Genomic DNA, 22,735 nt, shown 5'->3' on the forward strand with positions numbered 1-22,735 from the left:
CTCCTCTGTCCACCCCACGGCAACAATATTGGCATCTTCCCTAACTCCTCACATTCACTCTTCCAGTATAACAAAGCCATTGCCAGATCTTGTCATTTACCTTTAAAGCATCTCTAGTATATATCCTCTTCTCTGTACCCACATAGCTGCCATTCTGGTATAGATAGATCCTCATTATCTCTTCTTAGACAGGAGCTCAGCTCCCTGCAGATTATCGAATTTGGCTAAACTGAAAGGGGCAGTGGAGACATGATAAAGGGTTAATATTACTTTATTCTCAAGGTGGCAGGTTGAGACAAGGAAGGAAAGCGTCTATCTTTTCTCTTTATTCTTGGTGTTGGCTAGCCAAGACAAGGAACAGGAGCGTGTGCCCTTCATCATCCTCATTTACTGACCAGTGTCTGTTTGATTTATAGAGAAACAGACAAAGAAGGCAGCATGCCAACAATAAACTCCTAAGTTTACATTATCTGTGGTTATATAATGATGTGTCAGCAATGTGAAAGTGTAGTGTTAATGTTTACATGCCATGTATCCTGGCTGCATGTATCAAATTGGATGCATACCATCTTACACACATCTCTCACCTGAGTCTCTCTACCTCCCCACCCATCCCCCCACATTTATCTGTTTTGTTGTACGCTGAAGTAATAACTATGTTGGACTACTGGCTCTTCAAGTTTCTTGGGCTTCATTTTCCTTGTCTCCAAAATAGGGGTTGATGAGTTGGGGGGGGGATTACGTTTGCTCTTCCTCTATCGTAGGGCTTCAGTATGTTGTGAGGGTTCAGTGATATATGTGATAATGCTGGAAAGTTCTATTTAGATGTAACACATTTTTGTTAAAATGGTTATGGTGTAACTTCCCCATTCTTAGTGGAATTGGAAGCCAGGTCTTGATTATGTAGTTCTCATGATATAATGAGTGTGCTATGAGGAATTTCTTGAAATAAAGATTTGTTGGTGAGACTTCTAAATTTGGTAGCAGCCTTTACTTGCAAATGTCATTCTTAAAATCTCTTCTGGACATTTCTTTGTATGTGTATTTGTATTTGCAGTCTATACTTCTTTTCTTTGTTTCCTAGTATCTCCTAGAGGTGTGTGACTTTTAAAAAAGCTCGAGAGACATGATTTCTGGGTAATTAATCATTTTATTTATAGTGCTAGCATATCACCAATAAAATGAGTCAGTGATGCTCTTGAATGCCAAAGACAATCATGGTAGTGGGCTCATAGTTTATATGCCCTTGGAAGAGTGGATGGCAATCAACTCTGAACCAGTGAGAGGTAGACCCATTCTAATGAGGGGATGGGGGGAATGTAATTTCAAATCATTGATTATTAGTAGTCATTTCTCTCAGGTGACAGCATTCATATATTCATGCTTGGACTTGGAGTTCAGTCTCCTTACAGCCTTATTTTGAGGAAAACACTTCATAAACTATTGTATACTGTGTAAATGTGATCTTTCATTACTGTAGCACACAGCCTTATAAATCACTTTAAATCACTTGACCTTACTTTCTTCACCTAAAAAAAAATAAAAGTCTTTAAAAGTGGGCTTCTTTATCTTAGCATTCTTTGTGGATTTTTTTCTTTTGTTTGTATATCCCTAGAACAATTGCAGTAGGTGGTTTTCTGCAGATTTCACATCTCTGCCTGAAAGCCTAGAAATTGTCAGTAGCCCTGCTTTGTCTCCTAGGTCCTCATTTTTTGAATGTCATTTTTAATAGTTATCAAAAGCATACCAGTAATATGATGGTGATGCTTTTTACATTGTATAGAAATAAAATGTAGTTGTTTCTGACCTTTTCCAAAAATTGACTTACCCATGACATTTCTTAGCACTTCAGATTCTTCTATTTACATTGTAAATAAGCAGGTATCTCGTTTACATAAAATAAGCATTTTTAGGGGTATGGTTGCTATGGAATGGGTTATCAATACAGATCCTTTCAATAACTACAAAATAGAAATGTGATTGTTTCATTGTTTCTCCTTTACAAAAAAGAAAATATTTCTAAACACCCTTTTCTTTTGGTTATATTGCTATTCAGGGCTTTTTTGTTTCTTTTTGGTTGCAAAGTCAAGTTATGAGAAGCAAATGTGGGAAAGTCATACAGCTTAAAAAAGACAGTGGTCTGGGAGCACAGTCTCATTTCAGTTGAGGTAGGCATTAAAAATTTTTTTTCTAGTTAATAAAATTCTGCCTGCCCTAGTGAAAGAAAACACCTGTAACAAATTTGTATAGTCAAGCAAAACACATTTCCATATTTTCTGTGTCCAGAAAATGTGTCTTGATCTGCATCAAGTTCCATACCTCTATCAGGAGGTGGTTTAGTATGTTTCATCTTGAGTCTTCTGGAATTATGATTGGTTATTGTGTTAATCAAAGTTCTTAAGTCTTTCTGTTTGTCTTTATAATGTTCTTGTATGAATTGTTTTTTTGTTCAGCTCATTTAATGTACATCAGTCTATGCAAATCTTCCCAGATTTCTCTGAAACTGCTCCATTATCCTTTCTATCATCTTTTCTTGCAGCATAATAGTATTCCATTACATTCATTGGGGTAGCCACTTTGACTAATTTTTGACAAGCTGTTGCTTAGAGACAGTAGCCTTCTGTGCTTAAATAAATAAATTAGCTGGAGCAGCAAGGATTGGAGATACATTGTGGAAAGTTAGAGGTTAAAAATTACCAGAGGGTTGAGTCATGTATAATCATTTTTTTCCCTAAAGGTGGAGTAGAAGAATTCTACTTATTTCCTGTGAAATAGAGGATGTTGCAAATTTCACTTGGGCTTACTCATTTTTTTTCTCTTATTTAGGAGATGCATCGGAGATTTGAGAATGCTCCTGATTCTGCTAAAACAAAAGCTCTGCAAACTGTTATTGAAATGAAGGTGAGAACCTTAAAAAGTTCAGGTTTTCAGTTCATAGAGACCACTTGCTGTATGTTTTAGAAATGATAAAAAATAAAATCTTGGGGCAGGTAGGTGGCGCAGTAGATAGAACACTGGCCCTGGAGTCAGGAGGAGCTGAGTTCAAATCCGGTCTCAGACCAGACACTTGACACTTACTAGCTATGTGACCCTAGTCACTTAACCCTAATTGCCTCACCAAAAAAAACAAAAAACAAACAAACAAAGAAAAAAAAGTAAAATCTTACAAAATTGCAATAATTGAGGGGGAAGTTATTAATACTTGTTAAAAAGATTGACTTATAGAATATTTTAAAATAGATGCAATTTTGTTACTTTCAGATATAGGTGGTAACTCAGTTAAAAATGTTATACAAGCATTTACCAATTTTAATAATAACCAGTATTTATATAGCATTTCAGACTTTACAAAGCACTTTTTATATACTATCTCATTTGATTTAAATGAATGTATTAGAATATTCATGTATTTGTTTTGTATCCTAAGTTAATTCATAGGATCCTATATATATATATACATACATATATATATATATTTCATGGTAGAAAAAATGATGAAATAATGTATTCCAACTCTCTGATTTTATAGAAGAGAAACCTGAGCCATGGAGGACTTAAGTGATTTGTACATCACCAAAAGAGCCAGAATTTGAACATAGGTCACCTGACTCCAAATCCAGTGTTCATTTTGCAGCATCACACCAATTGCATGTAACCTTCAAATTCTGGAAAAGGGCAGAGCCAAAGCTTAGAACACTATCCGCAGTGTACCCTCCTAATCCATATTGTTTGATTTGATTTGGGAAAAATGTGTCATAATTGGTATATTAGTTTTTTCTTAAATATTTGAATACTGCTATATTTTAATCTTTTAGCTTAAAATGTTTTTTTAAAATAATTGGTTAATTAGTGCTATCCTTGGGGAATAGATTTCCTAATCAATGATATACTTTAACTTAGTAGAAATGTCTCAGATGCCTAATTAATGGAGGGGAGCCAAATGGGAGTAGAATTGAATATGTTTTTTTTTTTTTTAAATCTTCAAAAAATGGTTTTGTTGGCCTCAGCTTTAACTTTTTCCCCATCCCCCACAGGTTGATGGTAGTAAATGATTGACTATTAGAGCACAACACTTTCTCAGTACAGATATTGAACCACCGGTTCTTTTGGTAGAGGTGGGGCTCCGTGGAGCCAGGGTCTCTCAGGACAGTTAGAGTCCCAGAAAAAGAACTTTTTTTAGTGTAAAACAAAGTGTGTGTGTGGTTGAAGGCTCAAAACTATGATTTGGAAATACCCTATAGGATTTGTTAACAGGTGTGCTGTTATGGAACCTCTTCTGTGGGTCTTCTGCTCATGTGTGCTCTCTGCTCCTGCAGTGTCCATACTGTCCAAAGTATGATCAACTTAGTACCCTTTGGGTTTCTTGGGGCAAGCCAAGGGAAAAACACAGTCTGACCACTAGAGCCTCCAAGCTACTGCTGTGTCCCTTTGGAGCAAATTAAGGACCCATGGAGGGGCTAAGCAGCCACACATTGCCTGAGTCTGTAGCCCAGTAGAGAGCCAAGGCAAGGAGGAAAATTAAAGCTTCCTCATTCTTTCTCTGGGGACAAGTTAAGAGCCTGAGGAGGGGCCTAGCTTCTATGCTTCAGCCCTTTGGCCTTTGGCATGCTCAGGAGAGGCCTCATTCAAGGAAATTTCGAATATGGCCTTACAAACTTGCATCAGTCACTTAGGTATCTCTTACAAATTCACGGCCAGGTTTTGCTGCTTTCCCCAGAGAATGGGAAAACTCGCCAGTTCCCATTGCCTCCCCTACAGGCAAAGCGAGAGAGATAAAGTAATTGGAAAGTTTCTATTCCCACTACTTTCCTCCTCCCCCTCCCTTGTTTACTCATTCTTCCATTTTTACTTCCTGAATTGAGACTTTCTGTTAGAACCATCATTTTTGCTCTTTCCTTTTGGGAGTTCTCTTTAGTGTCCCACCTTTCCCCCCCCGACTCCTTCCCTTTCAGTTATCCACTTCCAGACCGTTATTGTTAATATTCTTCTGCAGTCCCTCTTTTTTCTGAGAGACTGTAGGGGTCATCATCCCTTTGTTCATCACCAGTGTAACATGCACCCATTCCCTTCATTCCTTTGCCTCCCCTCTTCCTGTTTATTATAGAATAATTATTATTATTATTTACCTGCTCTGTAGTTTTGTTCATCACCAGTGTAACATGCACCCATTCCCGTCATTCCTTTGCCTCCCCTCTTCCCATTTATTATATAATAATAATTATTATTATTTACCTGCTCTGTAGTTTTGTTCAAAATACCTTGATTTGCCTGTAGCTCTATTGTAGTGTTAGATTTAGTCTCTGGTTCTTCAGTTCTGCCCTTCTACATTGACTTCTCTTTCTTTAAATTCTGCTTACATTTTAATCTATTAGTGATCCATGTTTCCTTTTTTTTTTTAGCTCCTTAATTCCACTTTGCCTTTCTTTAAAAAAAAAAAAGCCTTTAAATATTGGTCAGTTTTTAAATTATATATAATTTCATTAGTAATTTCCATTTTCCCCAGCTGTTTGCAAAATTTATTATTTGTTAGGGTATTGTGGCGTTTAACTTTTGGTGTTTTGGAGTTTGAAATATAAAATTTTTTTTTCTTCTGGTTCTGTTTCTGTTTTTGGAGTCAATTTGTGCTCCTCTCTTTTCTGTATTCAGATCTGGGCAGGTTTTTTTGCATTATATCGTGCATCATGGTGTTGTGTTGTTTAATTTTTTAATTTGTCTTGTTTTCTGGTATCTGATGCTTAAGCTTTCTTTGAATATCTTGTTTTTGAAGTCGGTAGCTTTGGCTTGGGTATGCTCCTTTAACATTGTTGCTTTTTGCTTCCCTTCTGCCTGATCACAAAATTTTAATGTTAGAAATATATTAATCTTTCTTTGGAGAAACTCTACTGTGGATTCTATTTTTTTTCCTGATGTGCAAATTGGGTTTTTTATCTCTGCATTGAGAGCTATAAAGTCTTAACGTATTCCCCATTTCTTCTCTTTTGACTTCCATTTTTCTTTTTAACCATTCGGGAATATCTTGTTCCACGCTCTGCTAAGATTCCTTAGAATCCCCTTGTTTCTTTAGACCTTGTTTTACTTTCCTTTGTTGCTTGTTAAGGGAGTGATGTAATCTCCTGGGGGGTTTACTACACATTTTTCTAGTTTTAGGATCCTTTCTGTTGATTTGTTTTCTTATGTTTCAGATTTTTATTGAATTTTTTTCCTCTCCAAATCTTTTGTTTTAGCGTTGTTTTTTTTTTTAATTGTCCCATGTCAGTCACTTTCTGACACTTTTCCCTTTGCTAATGGTTGTACTTTCAGGAGTAGGCTGCAGAACTGCCTCAGCCTTTGTACTTTAAGGAATTCAGTATTTTTATGTCTTTGTTCCTGTCCTAAGTAACACAATACTATTCAATCTAGAAACATGTGACTCCTCTATGGGTTTTAATCCCATTTCCTTCAGGCCAGTTTAGTTATTCACTCTGGCCCTTTTGCACTTCTTCTCTTGGCTGTTCTCCATGACTTCTTTGAAATGGCTGCTGCTTTAAAAAAAAATTAAATTTTTACAATTAATTAAAATATTTTATTTCTCTCCCACCTCCCCTTTTGGAAAAAATGAAAAACAAAACTCTTTTAACAAGTATGCATAATCAAGTAAAATAAATTCCCATGGTAGCCAATAATGTCTTATTCCGCACCATGAATGAATTCATCCCTTTTCTGTCAAGAAGGGAGGTAGCATGCTTCACCACTGGTCCTTTGGAATCATGATTGGTCATTGTATCGATCAGAATTCTTAAGTCTTTCTAAGTTGTCTTAGTAGTGTTGTGTATACGTAGTTTTTCGGGTTCTATTCACTTCAGTCTACGTTAGTTGTGACTGCTTTCTTCAGTGTTTTACACTGGATGCTCTCCAACCTGGGGGGAAGGGTCTTAACTTAAAGGCTGTCCTAGGCAGAATGCAGTATGATTCCCCCTCCCCACCCTTTCATCCCCTATGTGACTGCACAAAATCTGTGTCTGTTGCTTGTTTTGGGCTGGGGGATGGCACATTGTGGGATATGCTAGAAATATCTCTGTAGCAGGATGGCATCTGAATATGGCCTGGTGTACAAGTCACTTGGTCAGTTTGTAATTTCCTGCCGTGTGCATTGGAGGATGATTCGGGAATGGAGTGGGGTGTGGATGCTGCTTTAAGGATTGGCACTCTTCAGTGTTAATTCATAAGGATTTTACTTTGCTTCTCTTTTTTCTATTCTGTGAATTCAGCTGTAATTGCTTTCATATGGAGCATAATTCTTTTTGAAGGCTCTGGGGGTTGAGAATTAATGACAACTGAGAAGAATTATGATTGAGAAGAGTTGTCTCCTTCACTATCATGTTGGTCCTTACTATTGTTGGCACTAATCATGCCAGCACCACAGTAGGATCCATATTCGACATTCATTTATTCTAAAATAATTTATCTACCAAGACTCAAGTTTTGAGTGATAATGATTTATGTTCTGAGAAACTAATAGTGACTTAAAAGGACTTTTCTGGGGAGGGTTAATGGGGAGAGTTTTATTTAGTTTGTCGAAAGAAGCAACTTGCTGTTTATGAACCAGAAGTTGGCTCTTCACTGAATAGTTTTAGATAATAGAGGTCAAAATCATAGTGTGAGCAGTATATCATAATGGCACTCTCGTTACCACATAGTATTTTTCAGCAAAGACTTTGAAAATTTAATTTTAATTGGAGTGATCTTGGGAGTTTACTGTTATGATTCTTTAGATATAGTAGGTAATGCACTGATTCACAATCTTTTTAAATAGCGTATTACAATCTTGAGCCTTAATACCTAAACATATATATTGTCCTTTAAGGTATGCAAGGTGCTTTATAAATATTCTCATTTTATCCTTACAACAACCATGGGAGGAAGGTACTATTACCCATTGGACAGATGAAGAAACTGAGGCAGCTAACAGTTAAGTGATTTACCCAGTGTCACTCAGCTAGTAAGTGTCTGAGGCTGGATTTGAACTCAGGTCTTTATGATTAGGTTCCAGTTTTCTGTGTTGGCCATATATATGTGATTACTTAATAAGTGGTTATTGACTGAGCAAGAGGAAAGGGAAAGGTTTTCTTGTAAGTGAAGGTTAAGATACATTATGAAAAATGTAGTTCAATCAACTACCCTTTTTGGAGGAGTACAGATTCAATTCAATTAAAATAACATTTATTAAATAGTTATCGTTTGTTAAGTGAGAGGTGGCATAGTATAGTGGATAGAAAGCTGACCTCTGAACCAGAAAGACCTGGGCTCAAGATCTGCCTTTGGTCATATCACTTCATCTCTCCATTGCCATAGGCAGCTCTTTAAAAACTGTAAGTCTCAGAGAAGGCAGCACTTGCTTTGATGGAAGGAGATTGCTCACCTGGGAATTGCCAGTACTAGTGAAATTATAGATCCAGTTCCTGTCCCCTATCCCTATTTTTTAGGCAGTCCTTATCCCGGTTCTAATTATCCCATCTCCTCTTTAGTCCCACTCCAACTTTGTTTACCACCTTAGACTCTTCATTCTACAATTCTCTTTGTAACCTAGTTGTATTTGCAACACAATCCCTTGTATCCTCAGATTTTCTAAGCCACATTTCTTTTATATTTGAAATTATGGTATGTAAGTGATGAATTTACACAATAAGCAGTGATGAATATGGGACATTTTAGTGAAGTGGACATTTATGAACTGATGCAGAGGTAAGAAAGCAGAACGAGAAAATGAAACCATTCCATTGATCTTCCTTTAAAAAAAAACCAACCTAGTACCATAGTTTTGAACGTTATTATTTTTTATGAAGTGTGCCAATCCCTACTTACTTGTATTTTTTTGAACCTTATCCCTTGATACTCTTGACCTTTCATTTTTCCCAAATGAATTTTGTTTTATTGCAAAATATCCCTTTGATGATTTTGTTGACTCCAATCCATTAAGTAAATTGCTTTTCTTAAAGTGACCAAGTCATTTTCATAAGTCACCGTGTCTTTCGCTTAGTCAACATTCTAGGGGCTCTCTTTTACCTCTAGGACCAAATACAAACTTTTCTGTTTGGTATTTACAGTAGCTCTTTACAATCCGGTACCAACCTTTATTACCTTATTTGACATTTTCCTTTACACACTTAGTCCTTGAAGGCAAAAATTACCTTCTTACTGTTCCTTGTATTTGACACTCCATCTCTACTTTCTCTGTCTTTTCACAGACTTTCCTCCTTGCCTCTTTACCTTTACCTCTTAAAATCCATAGTTTTCTTCCATATGACACTTCTCTAAATGAAGTCTGTCTTAACCTTCCAAATCCCAACTACCCAACCCTCTTTGGCTCTAAATGTCTTTGTATTTATTTTGTGTAGATTCATATATGGACTCGTGTATCTCCTTTGGATGTAGGTTGGCATGTAGGTTCCTTGAATACAGGAAGTTTCAGTTTTGTCTTTTTTATCCCCAGTGTCTGAGTTTAGTTTTAGTGACCATGTCTTTTTTTTGAGAAAGTATGGTGCAGTGGAAAGACCTCTACAATTATTCACAAGAGACCTGGGTTTAAATCCTGTCTTGTTACACTAATTGCATGAATAAGATCAAATTACTTAAACTCTCTGACCTATGGTAGTTTCCTCTGTAAAATGAAGACAATAATACCTATAGTACTTAACTCACAAGGTTATTGTAAGGCTCAAATAGCATATATTAGAGCATTTTATGAACCTTAAATTGCTATATAAATTTCAGTTCTGACTGCCCTCATCATCATCCACTGCTTGTTTCCCTCTGAGCACCTGGCATGGAAATCTGCACAGAGTTTTTGTTGTATTCAAACATGATTGAATGAATTCTACTTGTTAATCTACTTAGAGGATTCCTAATTTGAACTATTTTGACCACATGACTGTTCTACTCCTGTCAGGACTCAAAAATTTCCTCCATGGAGCGTGGGCTCCGAGATTTGGAGGAGGAAATCCAGATGCTGAAATCAAATGGAGCTTTGAGCACAGAAGAACGGGAGGAAGAAATGAAACAAATGGAGGTGTATCGCAGCCATTCCAAATTCATGAAAAATAAGGTAATGGGATGTCAGCCTTCAGTCCTCCAAAACAGTTTAATGTATTAGGGAGAACATAAGATGTCTTTCTTACTGATTAAAGGGAGCAGTTTTGTACCTTATTTTTATGTTGCTTAAGAAAAGCACAAATATTATAATTTCAGACTTTGAAACTGAGTATTGAGGACTGAATTGCTGAATGGATACAAATTATTAATGTGATTTCAAATAAAGTTAGTCTCATGTGGCTTAGTGTACATTTAAAAAATTCAACATTTTTCATTTTTCAGTAGTTTTGGGCTGACTTAGAAACCTATCTAGCTATGCTTTCCTCAGTATGCAAGACAATATAATGTTTTACTTCTCTTGTGAATTATTACAATGCTCAATAGACTGAAGTAATTTTTCTAAACTAGGTTAAGTAAAATGAATTGACTTGTGCTTTTTTATATGTTTTTATTAAGGAAAACTACATACCTCTTGAGAAAGGTAAATGGGGAATTTATCCCCTTCTGTCCCTCATCTCCATTCTACCTAGTTATTAGAGCATTATATAGCAAAATAGGTAGTAACAAGGCATACCAGTTTTCATTCAATTCAGGCAAATCTCTTTTCTTTTGACATTTTCTTGTATATAAAATAGTTGCTTTTATTCTTGCTTAGGGCCCCCAAACATTCAGCTTTGATTGATCTAAATACCAGGAAGACCAATTAGAATAACTAGCTAGTTGGCATTTTAAATATTTGGGAATGAATTAATGACACAAAGCAATTGGAAAGCAGAATTTTTTCTTTCTAGTGACTGATTATTCCATTATAACAGGTCCCCATTTCTAATTTTTCTTAATTCTAGGGAGGCTCCTCACTAATATAAAATAATTTCCCTATTACTCTGTGTAAATATAAAAAAGGTCATTAGATCCAAGGACTCTTTCTGGTGAGTGTCATAGTTCAGTTTTCCCAAATCCTGTTTTTAGTTAATATCCTATTCCTCATTCCAACCCCTCTCCCCCAGCTCCCTGTATTTAAGTTTTTTCCTAATAAACTTTTTCCCTTGTGACATTTATATTGTCTTGGCTCTTTCTTGTTACCCCTAGCTTATCTATGTCACTCATAACTAGCTTTTAAATATATAATTATAATTTATATTACATTGTACATCAAATAAGATAATATTTGTACAAGTACTTAGCACAGTAGCTGGCACACAGTAGGTAGTTAATAAATGCTTATTCCCTACCCTCCCTCATTTTATATTGCTTATAAATTTGCCTTCAGCCACTTCCATTTGAATTTTTGAATTTAAACATCATAGTTTCTAGTTTTTTAATAGTTTTGTTTTTATGATCTTGTTTGGAAGGAAAGCTAGCTGCAATTATTTATGTATTGGTGAATAATCACTGTAATTGCACATCATTTTTTGATAAATCCTTTCCAACCTATGCTAAGATCCTTTAAAAATACTAGTGAGTAGAACAGCCTTGAGTGTTTTTATTTTTTTATTTTTTCTTTATAACTTTTTCTTAATTTCAATTCCTGCCCTGGCCTTGAAGCAGATAATTAGAAGACGTAAACTGACACAGAAGTGAAAAAAGAATAACAATGTCGTGACAGGTAGAGCAACTGAAGGAAGAGCTAAGTGCGAAAGAGACCCAAGGGGAAGAGCTGAAAAAGAGAGCGGCTGGTCTCCAGGCTGAGGTCTTTGCCGTAAGATTCATTTCTGTGTGTGCAGTGACCCCTTCCTCAGTGGGACTCTGCTAGCTCTGGGCTTTCTGGGTGGCTCATGCTTCATTTCTCTTGTGGTCAGCAGCTGTGCCAAATATTAGCACTAACCGGCCTCCTTTGCTTTTTAACCAGTGTCTGTTCAACCAGCTAAAAACATGCTCAGGAAGCCTGTTCCTGGTGATTTGATGTTTTTTGTGAGATTCTCTTGAGGGTGTTGTCAATCTCTTTTCTTCTGACATTTTCTTGTATATAAAATAGTGTTGAACAATAGGGACTTCCCTTGTCTTGGACACAAAAGCATGGGTATCTCACACTTTCAAAAGTTTCAGTCCCTATCACATGGTAAAGATGATAGATATTTGAAATTATCAAGCAAAATATATTCCTTGCTTTGTGGTCATTAGTTAATAAAACTCCTGTAAGATTTTACTTAGCAGGTATTATTTTACCTAGAACAAGAGATAAAAAGATCAATCAGCTTGCCTTGAATTACATAGTAAATAAAGGAAAACTTGGGGATGTCCATTGCACTTTTGAAACAGACCGTGATTCTGTTCACAAAAGCTGTTATTTGACATTGTCTACCTAAGTTAAAATGTTAGGGAGAAAAGGCTTAAGCAGATAAGATATGGGTCATTTTTTTGGTAACAGATTAGCAAATCTTATTAGCAGATTAGCAGAAATATTAGCAAAAAAAGGTATTGCAGGACAGAGAAGTCTAATTTTCAGACTTAACCTGATGTATAAGAAAACCATATATTGTCTTGAGAAGAAAGTTGATAAAAAAATTTTTGTTTGTAGCGTTGTGTTTTTTCTTTTTGCTTTCTTTTTTCTCTTATTTTAAAAAGGACCATTAATGATATTTAAAATTTATGTAATCATTCAAATGATACAGAGAGTTGATTATGGTTCTATTGAGTCTGCTTCTGTCACTGTATCTCTGTTTCTTTTTTCCTTTCTTTCAATAGGAAGATGTAATTAATGGAAAAACCTAGAGTGGGGTGGGGAACCTGTGGCCTTGAGGCCACATGTGGCCCTCTAGGTCCTCAAGTGCCACCCTTTGACTGAATCCAAACATCACAGAACAAATCCCCCAAATAAAAGTATTTGTTCTGTAAAACTTGGTCAAAGGGCTGCACCCAAGGACCTCGGTGGCCACATGTGGCCTCGAGGTTGCAGGTTCCCCTCCCCTAGAACATGATATGGTTCCTGCCTTAAACAAGAAAACTATTCTCATTTGTCTTTCCTTACCAGTTACCAGTTACCATTGCTATTATGGAAATAAAATGCACTTAAAAACTTTCTACTGAAGAGAGGTAGTTGCATTAAAACATTCTTGGACTTTTCTTTAATGTTTATTTCACTTATTTTTTAATTTTAATTTTTAATTTTTTTATTTTTAGGCAATTGGGGTTAAGTGACTTGCCCAGGGTCATACAGCTAGTAAGTGTCAAGTGTTTGGTCTGAGGTCGAATTTGAACTCAGGTACTGCTGACTTCAGGGCTGGTGCTCTATCCACTGTGCCACCCAGCTGCCCCTGTTTCACTTATTAAAGCAAAGTACACTTAAAAATATTAGTTATAAATTTTTTTGGTCTTGTTTTCATGCAAAGGAGAGGGTAGTAAGCATTGTATTCAAATTCAAAAGCATACATGAGGGTCAGCTAGGTGGTGCAGTGGATAGAGCTCTAGCCCAGAAGGACCTGAGTTCAAATGTGGCCTCAGACACTTGAAACTTACTAGCTATGTGGCCCTAGGCAAATCACTTAACCTCGATTGCCTTACCAAAAAGGAAAAAAGAAAGCACATGTGATTTCTATCTGGCTTTATATTTTAAGTACATAAGCTGATGGGATTGGAGAGACGAGGTAATTGCTTAATTTAATAATGGAAATTCAGAGGAAGAAATAAGGTGCACACTCTTTTGGCTTGATTTAATTTTACTCTACGAGAGATATAAATCTCAAATTGTAAATATGAATTATTGAGGAACCACACTTTATACTTTGTTATAACTTTTTTTTCCATTTCTTTACAAGAAGTCTGCCTAACTAAAAAAAAAAATTGTAGGTGCTATTTAAACATCTTATTATACTTTCAGTTTAAGTACCTAAGTCAGCTCCATTTAAAAGTGGCTTATAAAAGTAAAACAAAATTAAATGTATTTTAAAAAATAATTTGAAATACTCCTTGGGAGTGAAAGAGCTGCTTGATTTTTCCTCTTTGCTGCATCTTTTATAAGCCTTTGTTTCACTTTTTGGGGAACGAGTCACCCTGATTTGTAAAAGAGAAAGGTGGAAGTATGATGTCTGTTGATAACTCTCATATCTTATAATTAGTTCTGATTTCTTTTTTATTCCTTTCATACTCCTTTTCCTGTCAAGTAGATAGAAATAAGAAAACTCAGACTTGATTGGTTAGTTTTTTTCTATTCTTTTAATGGATTTCAAAAGAGGAAATGCAGGTGCTATTATGGAAAGAGCATTGGCTTGGACACAGAAGATCTGAGTTTGAATCTCTGTTTTACAGCTTATTAGTTGTTTGACTCTCTGCACATTACTTAATCTCTATGATCTTCAGTTTCCTCATATGCAAAATGGGGGGTGATAATGTTCATCCTACCTATCTTATAGGTTTTTTTGTGAAGAAAGTGATTTGTAAAGTATAAAACTTACATAAATGTAAGTTATTTTTGTTTACAGAATGATTTCGCAGAACATATTTTCATTCTCATTGATATTGCAGATTATTAAGAAAAATTATGTTTAACTTTCCAACTTGTGGTTTGTAAAATATTCAGATTAGAAATGGTGATGTTTTTCCTTTCTTCTTCACTGAATTTCATTTTCTTCTCCAGATTGGTCAGGTGAAACAGGAACTGTCCCGAAAGGACACAGAACTCTTAGCCCTACAGACAAAGCTAGAAACGCTTACAAATCAGTTCTCAGATAGTAAGCAACACATCGAAGTGCTAAAGGAATCGTTGACTGCGAAGGAGCAGAGAGCTGCCATCTTACAGACAGAGGTAAATCCTGTTGTTGATGTTTTTGTTTTGTTTCATTTGCTTGTTGTAGCTCTTTTATTTATCTTTTTTAGACCCGGGGCAAGTTGCTTAATTTCTTGGGACCTCAGGTTCTCCATTTGTAAGATGAAAAGGTTGAACTAGATGACCTCTGAGGTCCTTTCCTGCTCTAAATATATGATCTTATAATCCTCTGTCAGGGCCTAGCCAGGCTGTTTTTCAAGAGACCCATTCCCATTTGGTTGGCCAGTGAGATTTTGAATTCTTTGGTCATAGTAACACATTAAACAAAACAAATTATGAAGTGGCCCTCAATTCTGAGTTTTGCCCCATTGCCTTCTGCATTGAGAGTTGCCAGAGTAACAACAAAAGGAGAATAGAGTGCTAAGAGTAATAGTTTTTAGAATATTTGTAAACCTTAATATATCTGTTGGAATACTAAGTATAAAATACTTTTAGAATGACATAATAAGTTGATTTATTCATTGCTGGAGAGGAACTAAGCTGTATCAGTGTTGATCCTCATGGTATACAAGAAATGAGAAGATGTAAGGAAGTTCCAGGTAAATGGAAGGATTGCTCATAGGTTCTCTTTGTTGTTTTTTCCAAAATACTGTTTTTATGATATTTTTTATTTTTATATCATCATTTCTAAATTTATGCCTACCTTCTTCCCTGACCAGCAACCTGACCTTTGCAACAGATTAAGAAAAAAAAAAAAAGAGGAAAAAAGGCAGTTTAGCCAAATCAAGCCAGCCAGTACGTCAAGCATGTTTGACAAGTATATGTGATATATAGATATGACTGTAGTCCCTCCCGTCTCTAGAAAGGGAATGGAAGTACACATTTCAAACTCTTCTCTGTGGCCAAGTTTGCTTATCACACTTGTACAGTTTTTGGTGTAATTTCTTCTTTTTTCTTTTTGTTTATGTTGTTGTAGTTGGTTGTGCCTGTTTTTTTTCTTGGTACCACTTACTTTACTCTCAATCAGTTTCTATTTCTTTCTCTGTTCATCTGAATTCTTTATATTCATTGTTTCTTATGGTACAGCAGTATTCTATTATATTCATGTGCAACAATTTGTTGATCATTTCCCTTATGTGGTGACCGTCTGATGACCTACTTTGTTTCCTGAATTTTGTTACCACAGAAGTGCTACTTTGAGTATTTGGTTGTATATGGGACTTTTTCTCCCTTTCAGCTTCTTGGGCTCTGTGCTCAGAAGTAGGATTTCTGAATCGAAAGATACACGTAATTCCACAGTGCGTTGCAGAGTAATTGGGTCAATTCAGAGCTCTACTAACTGTGTATTAGTGCCATAGCTTCTGTTTGGAGAAGCAAATAAAGAAGTTGGCAGATTCAGTTTCAATATGTTCTCAAATGTTGCTTTGCAGTGTAGTCCCAGTAAGTATAAGCAAAAAGTTCATTATGAAGACACCTAGGTTGTATTTGCCAAAGCCTCTTACAAAGATGAAGATATAAAGGAATTCTTTGAAGAACTATAGGGATCCTAAGCTAAGTTAGGAGGCAACTTAGTGGATAGAGTCAGAAATAACTGAATTCAAATCTGGCCTCAGACACTCACTAGCTGTGTGACTCTGGGCAAGTCACTTAACCTCTGTTTGCCTTAATCCACTGGAGGAGGAAATGGCAAACCATTTCAGTGTCTTTGCCAAGTAAACTCCATGGACACACCACGGTCCATGGGGTCATGAAGAGTCAGACACGACTGAATCAATTGAACAACGACAGCAAGCTGTGTTAAACATTATATCAATGCAAGTTATTTAGATTGTAAAGTAAGTTACAGAGATTGATACTCTGAGACTTAAATTTGAATGTGAGTCTAAAGAGAATGAAAGACTACTTGTTGGAAGTGACTTGGGGTTTAAAATGTACCTTTTGGGTAGGGATTGGACTAGATCAGAGCTTCTTAAGCTTTTTCCACTCGTGACCCCACCCATGGTTTAAGAAGCACTGGACCGGATGATATATGGTTCCATCTAATTCTTAAATTCTGTGGTCTTATGATGTGAAAGAGTCACGATAGTGAGGAGACAGGAGTGACAAGAAGCAGCCTTAGCTTACAAATACTCTTGATCTCTTTGCCAAGCAGAGATGTGGCAGCCAAGGGTAATTCTAGTTTAGAATATAAACTCATTTGGAAAACAGTAGGAGTATGGCAAAAGATTGAGAAGTAGCTGTGTCTCACAGAACACAGAAGAAAAGGAGGCCTTTAGAAACCTTGGCATGAGACTTAGTTATCAGATTATCCTAAGGGCATATAAGGATGAAGCCTTAAGGTTTCATCAGATGACATAACATAATATAGTGCTTTGTAAACCTTAAAGTCCTATGTAAATGTTAGCTGCTGCTGTCATCATCATCATCATCATCATCATCATCATCATCATCATGAAACAGACAAAAGAAATGTCATAAATTTGCTAGTATTTCTTTGCTGAATCTTTTTTTTATCATTTGTTGTTGTGGAATCTTTGTTTGGCACATAATGAAAGTAAAGTCAGAAAAATCAGCTGTTTGAGATTATACACAGAGAAAATCTGTGATGGACATGGAATTTTGTTACTAAGAAATCTCATTTTGTGATATCTGAAAGTAAGGAAGAACGTGGATGTTTACAAAAAATCATGAACAGCAATATTACCCAGATATATCTGAAAGTAAGAATATAGATGTTTACAAAAAATCATGAACAGTAATATTACACAGAAAGGTCTCCTTTTTAAGAGTGGGTTGACAAACCACAGGCCTTCAGGCCTGTTGTATAGCTAATGAGCTAAGAATAATTTTTACATTGTAAAATAAAATGTAGTATATTTAAAAATGTAGAAAATGATTCTTAACTCTCAAGTCATTGTTTGTCAGCTTCTGCTCTATGACAGTGATCCATACTTCTTTCAAAGGCATCTTTGATCAAAATGTGAGGTGAAAACTCTCACGTAATATTTCAAACTTTGAAGTAATTTTTTTTTTTGGTGAGGCAATTGGGGTTAAATGACTTACCCAAGGTCACATAGCTAGTACGTGTCAAGTGTTTGGTCTGAGGCTGGATTTGAACTCAGATCTCCCTGACTTCAGGGCCAGTGCTCTATCTACTGCGCCACCTAGCTGCCCCGAAGTAATTTTTTTTTTCATCAGCATCTGCATGATCACATGGTTGCTTGAAGGATGTTGATAATAGAGGATCTCATGATGTTATTTATTATAAAAAAAAGTTTGACTTAGGAGAGCAGAATGTAGCCTTCAAGGCTTTCTTCCAGCAAAGTGTCTCTCATTCCCATGTTTAGATGTTACAGGATTCTTTGATAATTTCAACTCTGGTGCTAGCTTTGTTCGGTCAGTGTTCCTTAGACTATGAAGTTGTATGTCGCCAAAGATATTTGCCACTATCATAGAGGATGTTTTGTGCAGAGTCAGAAGAGGAATTGCATACAAATCTTGAGGTCCTCCTGATTTTCCTGTTGGCGGATGACTTTGTGCTGATTTCATCAAGTCCCAAGATGATATGGCATATAAGAAAAACCAAAGTTATGAAAAATTACTATTATTGAGATCACTATTTCTCAAAGTGTGGTCTGTGAACTTCAGGGGTTCTCCAAGAATCTTTAAGTGGTTCCACAAAGTCAAAATTGTTTCCATAATAGTACTAAGACCTTATTTACCTATTAAAATACTCTTTTCTTTTCCAACTATTTATCTGTGTGAGGTTAGTTTTTTTTTTATCAACTTTAATCAAAATAACATATCTCAATGGAAACAGATATGAGAATTCAGCTGTTATTTATTAACCTAGACATTAAAGAGAATTGCAGAAATATGTACAACAGTGACACTCTTCTCATTAATTTTTTTGGTCTTGGGAACTATAATTATTTTTCTTTTTTAAATATTAATTAATTTATTTTTAGTTTTCAATGTTCACTTCCCTAAGATGTTGAGTTCTAAATTTTCTTCCTCTCTTTTCCCTTTCCCCTCCCCAACACAGCATGCAATCTGATATATGCTATAGATATGCATTCATATTAAATGTATTTTCACATGAGTCATGTTGTAAAGAGGAATTAGAACCAATGGGAACCACAAGAGATAAGAAACAAAAAAAAAGAGAGTAAATAGTATACTTTTTTCTGCATTCAGATTCCATAGTTCTTTCTCTGGATGTGGATAACATTTTCCATCATGAGTCTTTTAGAATTGTCCTGGATTCTTGAATTGCTGAGAAGAACTAAGTCTATCAAAGTTAGTCATTGCACACTGTTGCTGTTACTGTGTACAATGTTCTCCTGGTTCTGCTCACTTCACTCAGCATCAGTTCATGCAAGTCTTTTTAGGTTTTTCTGAAGTCTGCCTGCTTATCATTTCTTATAGCATGATAGTATTCCATTGCAGTCACATACCACAATTTGTTAAGCCATTCTGCAGCTGATGGGCATCCCCTCAATTTCTGATTCTTTGCCACCACAAAAAGAGCTGCTATAAATATTTTTGTACATGTGAGTCCTTTTCCCATTCATGTGATCTCTTTGGGATATGGACCTAGTAGTGGTATTGCTAGATCAAAACGGTATGCACAGTTTTATAGCCCTTTGAGCATAGTTCCAGATTGTTCTCCACAGTGGTTGCATTAGTTCACAATTCCACCAACAATGCATTAGTGTTCCAATTTTTCCACATCTTCTCCAACATTTATCATATTCCTGTTTTGTCATATTGGCCAATCTGATAGGTGTGATGTGGTACCTCAGAGTTGTTTTAATTTGCATTTCTCTAATCAATAGTGATTTAGAACATATTTTCATATGACTATAGATAGCTTTAATTGCTTCTTGTGAAAACTGCCTGTTCGTATCCTTTGACCATTTATCAATTGAGGAATGACATGTAATCTTAGAAATTTGACTCAGTTCTCCATATATTTTAGAAAATGAGGCCTTTATCAGACACTGGCTGTAAAAATTGCTTTCCAGATCTCTGTTTCCCTTCTAATCTTGGTTGTATTTTCTTTGTTTGTGTAAAAACCTTTTCAATTTAATGTAATCAAAATTATTTTGCATTTCATAATGTTCTCTATCTCTTCTTTGGGCATGAGTTCTTCCCTTCTCCACAAATCTGAGAGGTAAACTATTCCTTGCTCTCCTAGTTTGCTTATAGTATCAGCCTTTATATTTAAATTGTGTACCCATTTTGACTTTATTTTGATAGGTGTAAGATGTTGGTCTTTGCCTGGTTTCTGCCATACTATTTTCCAGTTTTCCCAGCAGTTTTTGTTAAATAGTGAGTTCTTATCCCAGAAGCTGGAGTCTTTGGGTTTATCAAGCAGTAGATTACCATAGTCATTGACTGTTGTCTCTTGTGTACCTAACCTATTCCACTGATCCATCACACTATTTTTTAGCCTGTACCAAGCAGTTTTGATGATTGCTGCTTTATAATGCAATTTAAGATCTGGTGCGGCGAGGCCACCTTCTCTTGTATTTCTTTTCACTAATTCCCTTGATATTCTGGACCGTTTGCTTTTCCAGATGAATTTTGTTATTATTTTTCTAGCTCTATAAAATAACTTTTTGTTAGTTTGATTGGTATGGCACTGAATAAGTAAATTAATTTAGGTAGAATTGTTATTTTTATTATATTAGCTTGGCCTACCCATGAGCAACTGATGTTTTTCCAGTTATTTAGATCTGACTTTATTTGTGTGAAAAGAGTTTTGTAATTGTGTTCATATAGTTCCTAGGTTTGTCTTGGCAGATAGACTCCCAAATATTTTATAATCTCTACAGTAACTTTAAATGGAATTTCTCTTTCTATCTCTTCCTGTTGGGCTTTGTTAGTAATATATAGAAATGCCGATGATTTATGTGTTTATTAAAATATCCTGCAACTTTGCTAAATTTGTTTATTATTTCAAGTAGTTTTTTAGTTGATTCTCTAGGATTCTCTAAGTGTACCATCATATTATCTGCAAAGAGTGATAGCTTTGTTTCTTCTTTGTCTGTTTCTAATTCCTTCAATTTTTTTTCCTCTCTTATTGATAAAGCTAACATTTCTAGTACAATATTGAATAGCAGTGGTGATAATGGACATTGTTGTTTCACCCCTGATCTTATTGGAAATGCTTCCATCTTCTCCTCATATAGTTACTTTTCTTTAAATTTTTGTTAACATATAATAGGTTTATTGTCATTATCAGTTTTAGTTTTTTAATACAATAATTATTAATAGATATAATCTACATAAGCACAAGCTTTTTGGGGTTCTCATTGTTTTTAATAGTGCAGAGGAGTCCTGAGACCAAAAAGTTTGAGAACTGCTGGCTAGGCCATATGTACTAACGTCATCGAAAGGTTACTGGAAAATTCACAAGTGGCGGTAGCCGTGACAAGGGTGATTTGGCTAACAGTTGGCCCAGTCCCCATGATTGGCCTCTGAGACCATGTAATGATTACCTTGCTAGTTTCAGTAGTGTCATGTCGGAATCACTTAACAGACAAGAAGTATTTGTTAAATGGCTTAATTAAATTATTAAATATGCCAAGCATTGTGCTAGGTGCTGGGGATGCAAGGACAACTGCACTGTCCTCTGCTTTCAAGGAGCTGACATTCTTTCAGGGTCGGCAATGTATGCATATTTTAAAATTGATTTAAAATAAATATAGAAATGAAAGGATATTGGGGAGAGGTTACAAATATTTCCTTCCCTCCACTAGCAGTTGAGGATATCAGCTTTGAAGGAAACTGGGGATTCTGTGGATTGAAGACAAGGAGGGAGTGGATGTTGGCATGAGAGTCAGCCCATCAAAAGTCACAGATACGGAGACTGATTGCCATGTGTGAGAAACTCCAAGAAAGCCACTTTGACCTACACAGAGGACAAACAGAAATAATGCCTAATATCCCTGGAAGGTCCGACTTGACTTAGGTTGTGAATAGCTTTATATGCCAAATAAAGGAGTTGTACTTGATCTTAGAGATAATAGGAAGCCACTGGAATTTATTGAACAGGGGAGAGTCCTGTCTGACCTGAGCTTTACGAAAATTAAGTTGGTAGCTGTGTGGACTGTGTATTGGAGAGACGAGAAATTCGAGGTTGGGAGACCAGTTTGGTAAGCTATAAGATGTTACTGGTTTGTTTTTTTTTAAGCATTTTGGATATTAAAGATTTTCCCAAGCATTCAGAGATTTTGGAGAGGCAGTACCCGGAATGGAGGGTATTGCCAAGCAGAAGCAATCTCTCGTGAGCAGGAGTCCACGAATTTAAAACTGTCAGGGCTCAGGTAAGACTCACCAGGCAGTGAACCGAGACACTTGATACTCAGTAAGACTGTTAGGAGAAGAATGGAGAACTATAGTTTCAAAAATTTGTACTATCAGGAGTCTGTCCTAGCAGAGGGCAGCAAAGTACTCGTATACCGTCTTCATTCTCATAAATGTATATGTATATTTGTATACCCACGGATAGGTATACATTTTTATAAAAGTAGCACAACCTGATCTCTTGTTTGTGTGATGTTTGGGATGGAGGGAAGGAGGAATGAAGCCTTATATCATTATAGAGGTGAGAGTAGGGAGGAATGAACCTTAGGAACCATTCTTTGGGGAGGGGAGAATTTTAGTTACGTTATATATGCATGTTTTAGTTATGGTATTTGTTGTAAACTTGTTCTCTACAGCTACCTGCCAGAGCTGTTTAGGTCAGTAAAATACTTAGGTACATCTAGGCATTCTGTACATTATTCCCATCCCCTGGCTAAGTATAGTAGAGAACTTGGAGAAAGAAAGCAGGGTACATTGCATTTGGGAAATTGTGCAGTGCTTTCAGCAATCTCAAACTGTGTCCTAATGCAATAATCCTTTTTAACACTAGTATTCTTGTGATGCTGCATGGATGTGAATACTATTAATAAG

At 35.9% G+C, this 22,735-nt stretch overlaps 1 protein-coding gene across 7 annotated transcripts in view; it reads left to right on the plus strand.

The window, feature by feature from the left end:
• The window catches only part of ERC1 (ELKS/RAB6-interacting/CAST family member 1), a 370,818-nt gene that overhangs the window by 97,410 nt on the left and 250,673 nt on the right, over positions 1 to 22,735 (plus strand). For 4 of the 7 annotated variants that reach the window (XM_027857322.1, XM_027857320.1, XM_027857325.1 and 1 more), the window contains exons 4-7: positions 2,827 to 2,901; positions 9,926 to 10,081; positions 11,675 to 11,767; positions 14,642 to 14,809. In XM_027857322.1, coding sequence (XP_027713123.1) covers positions 2,827 to 2,901; positions 9,926 to 10,081; positions 11,675 to 11,767; positions 14,642 to 14,809 — 492 coding nt within the window. The remainder of the gene's footprint in view (positions 1 to 2,826; positions 2,902 to 9,925; positions 10,082 to 11,674; positions 11,768 to 14,641; positions 14,810 to 22,735) is intronic. The other 3 variants (XM_027857326.1, XM_027857324.1, XM_027857323.1) reach the window with 2 other exon arrangements.

The sequence above is a fragment of the Vombatus ursinus genome, unplaced genomic scaffold (genome assembly GCF_900497805.2).
Source record: "Vombatus ursinus unplaced genomic scaffold, bare-nosed wombat genome assembly UNPS02012082.1, whole genome shotgun sequence".
Classification (NCBI taxonomy): Eukaryota; Metazoa; Chordata; class Mammalia; order Diprotodontia; family Vombatidae; genus Vombatus; species Vombatus ursinus.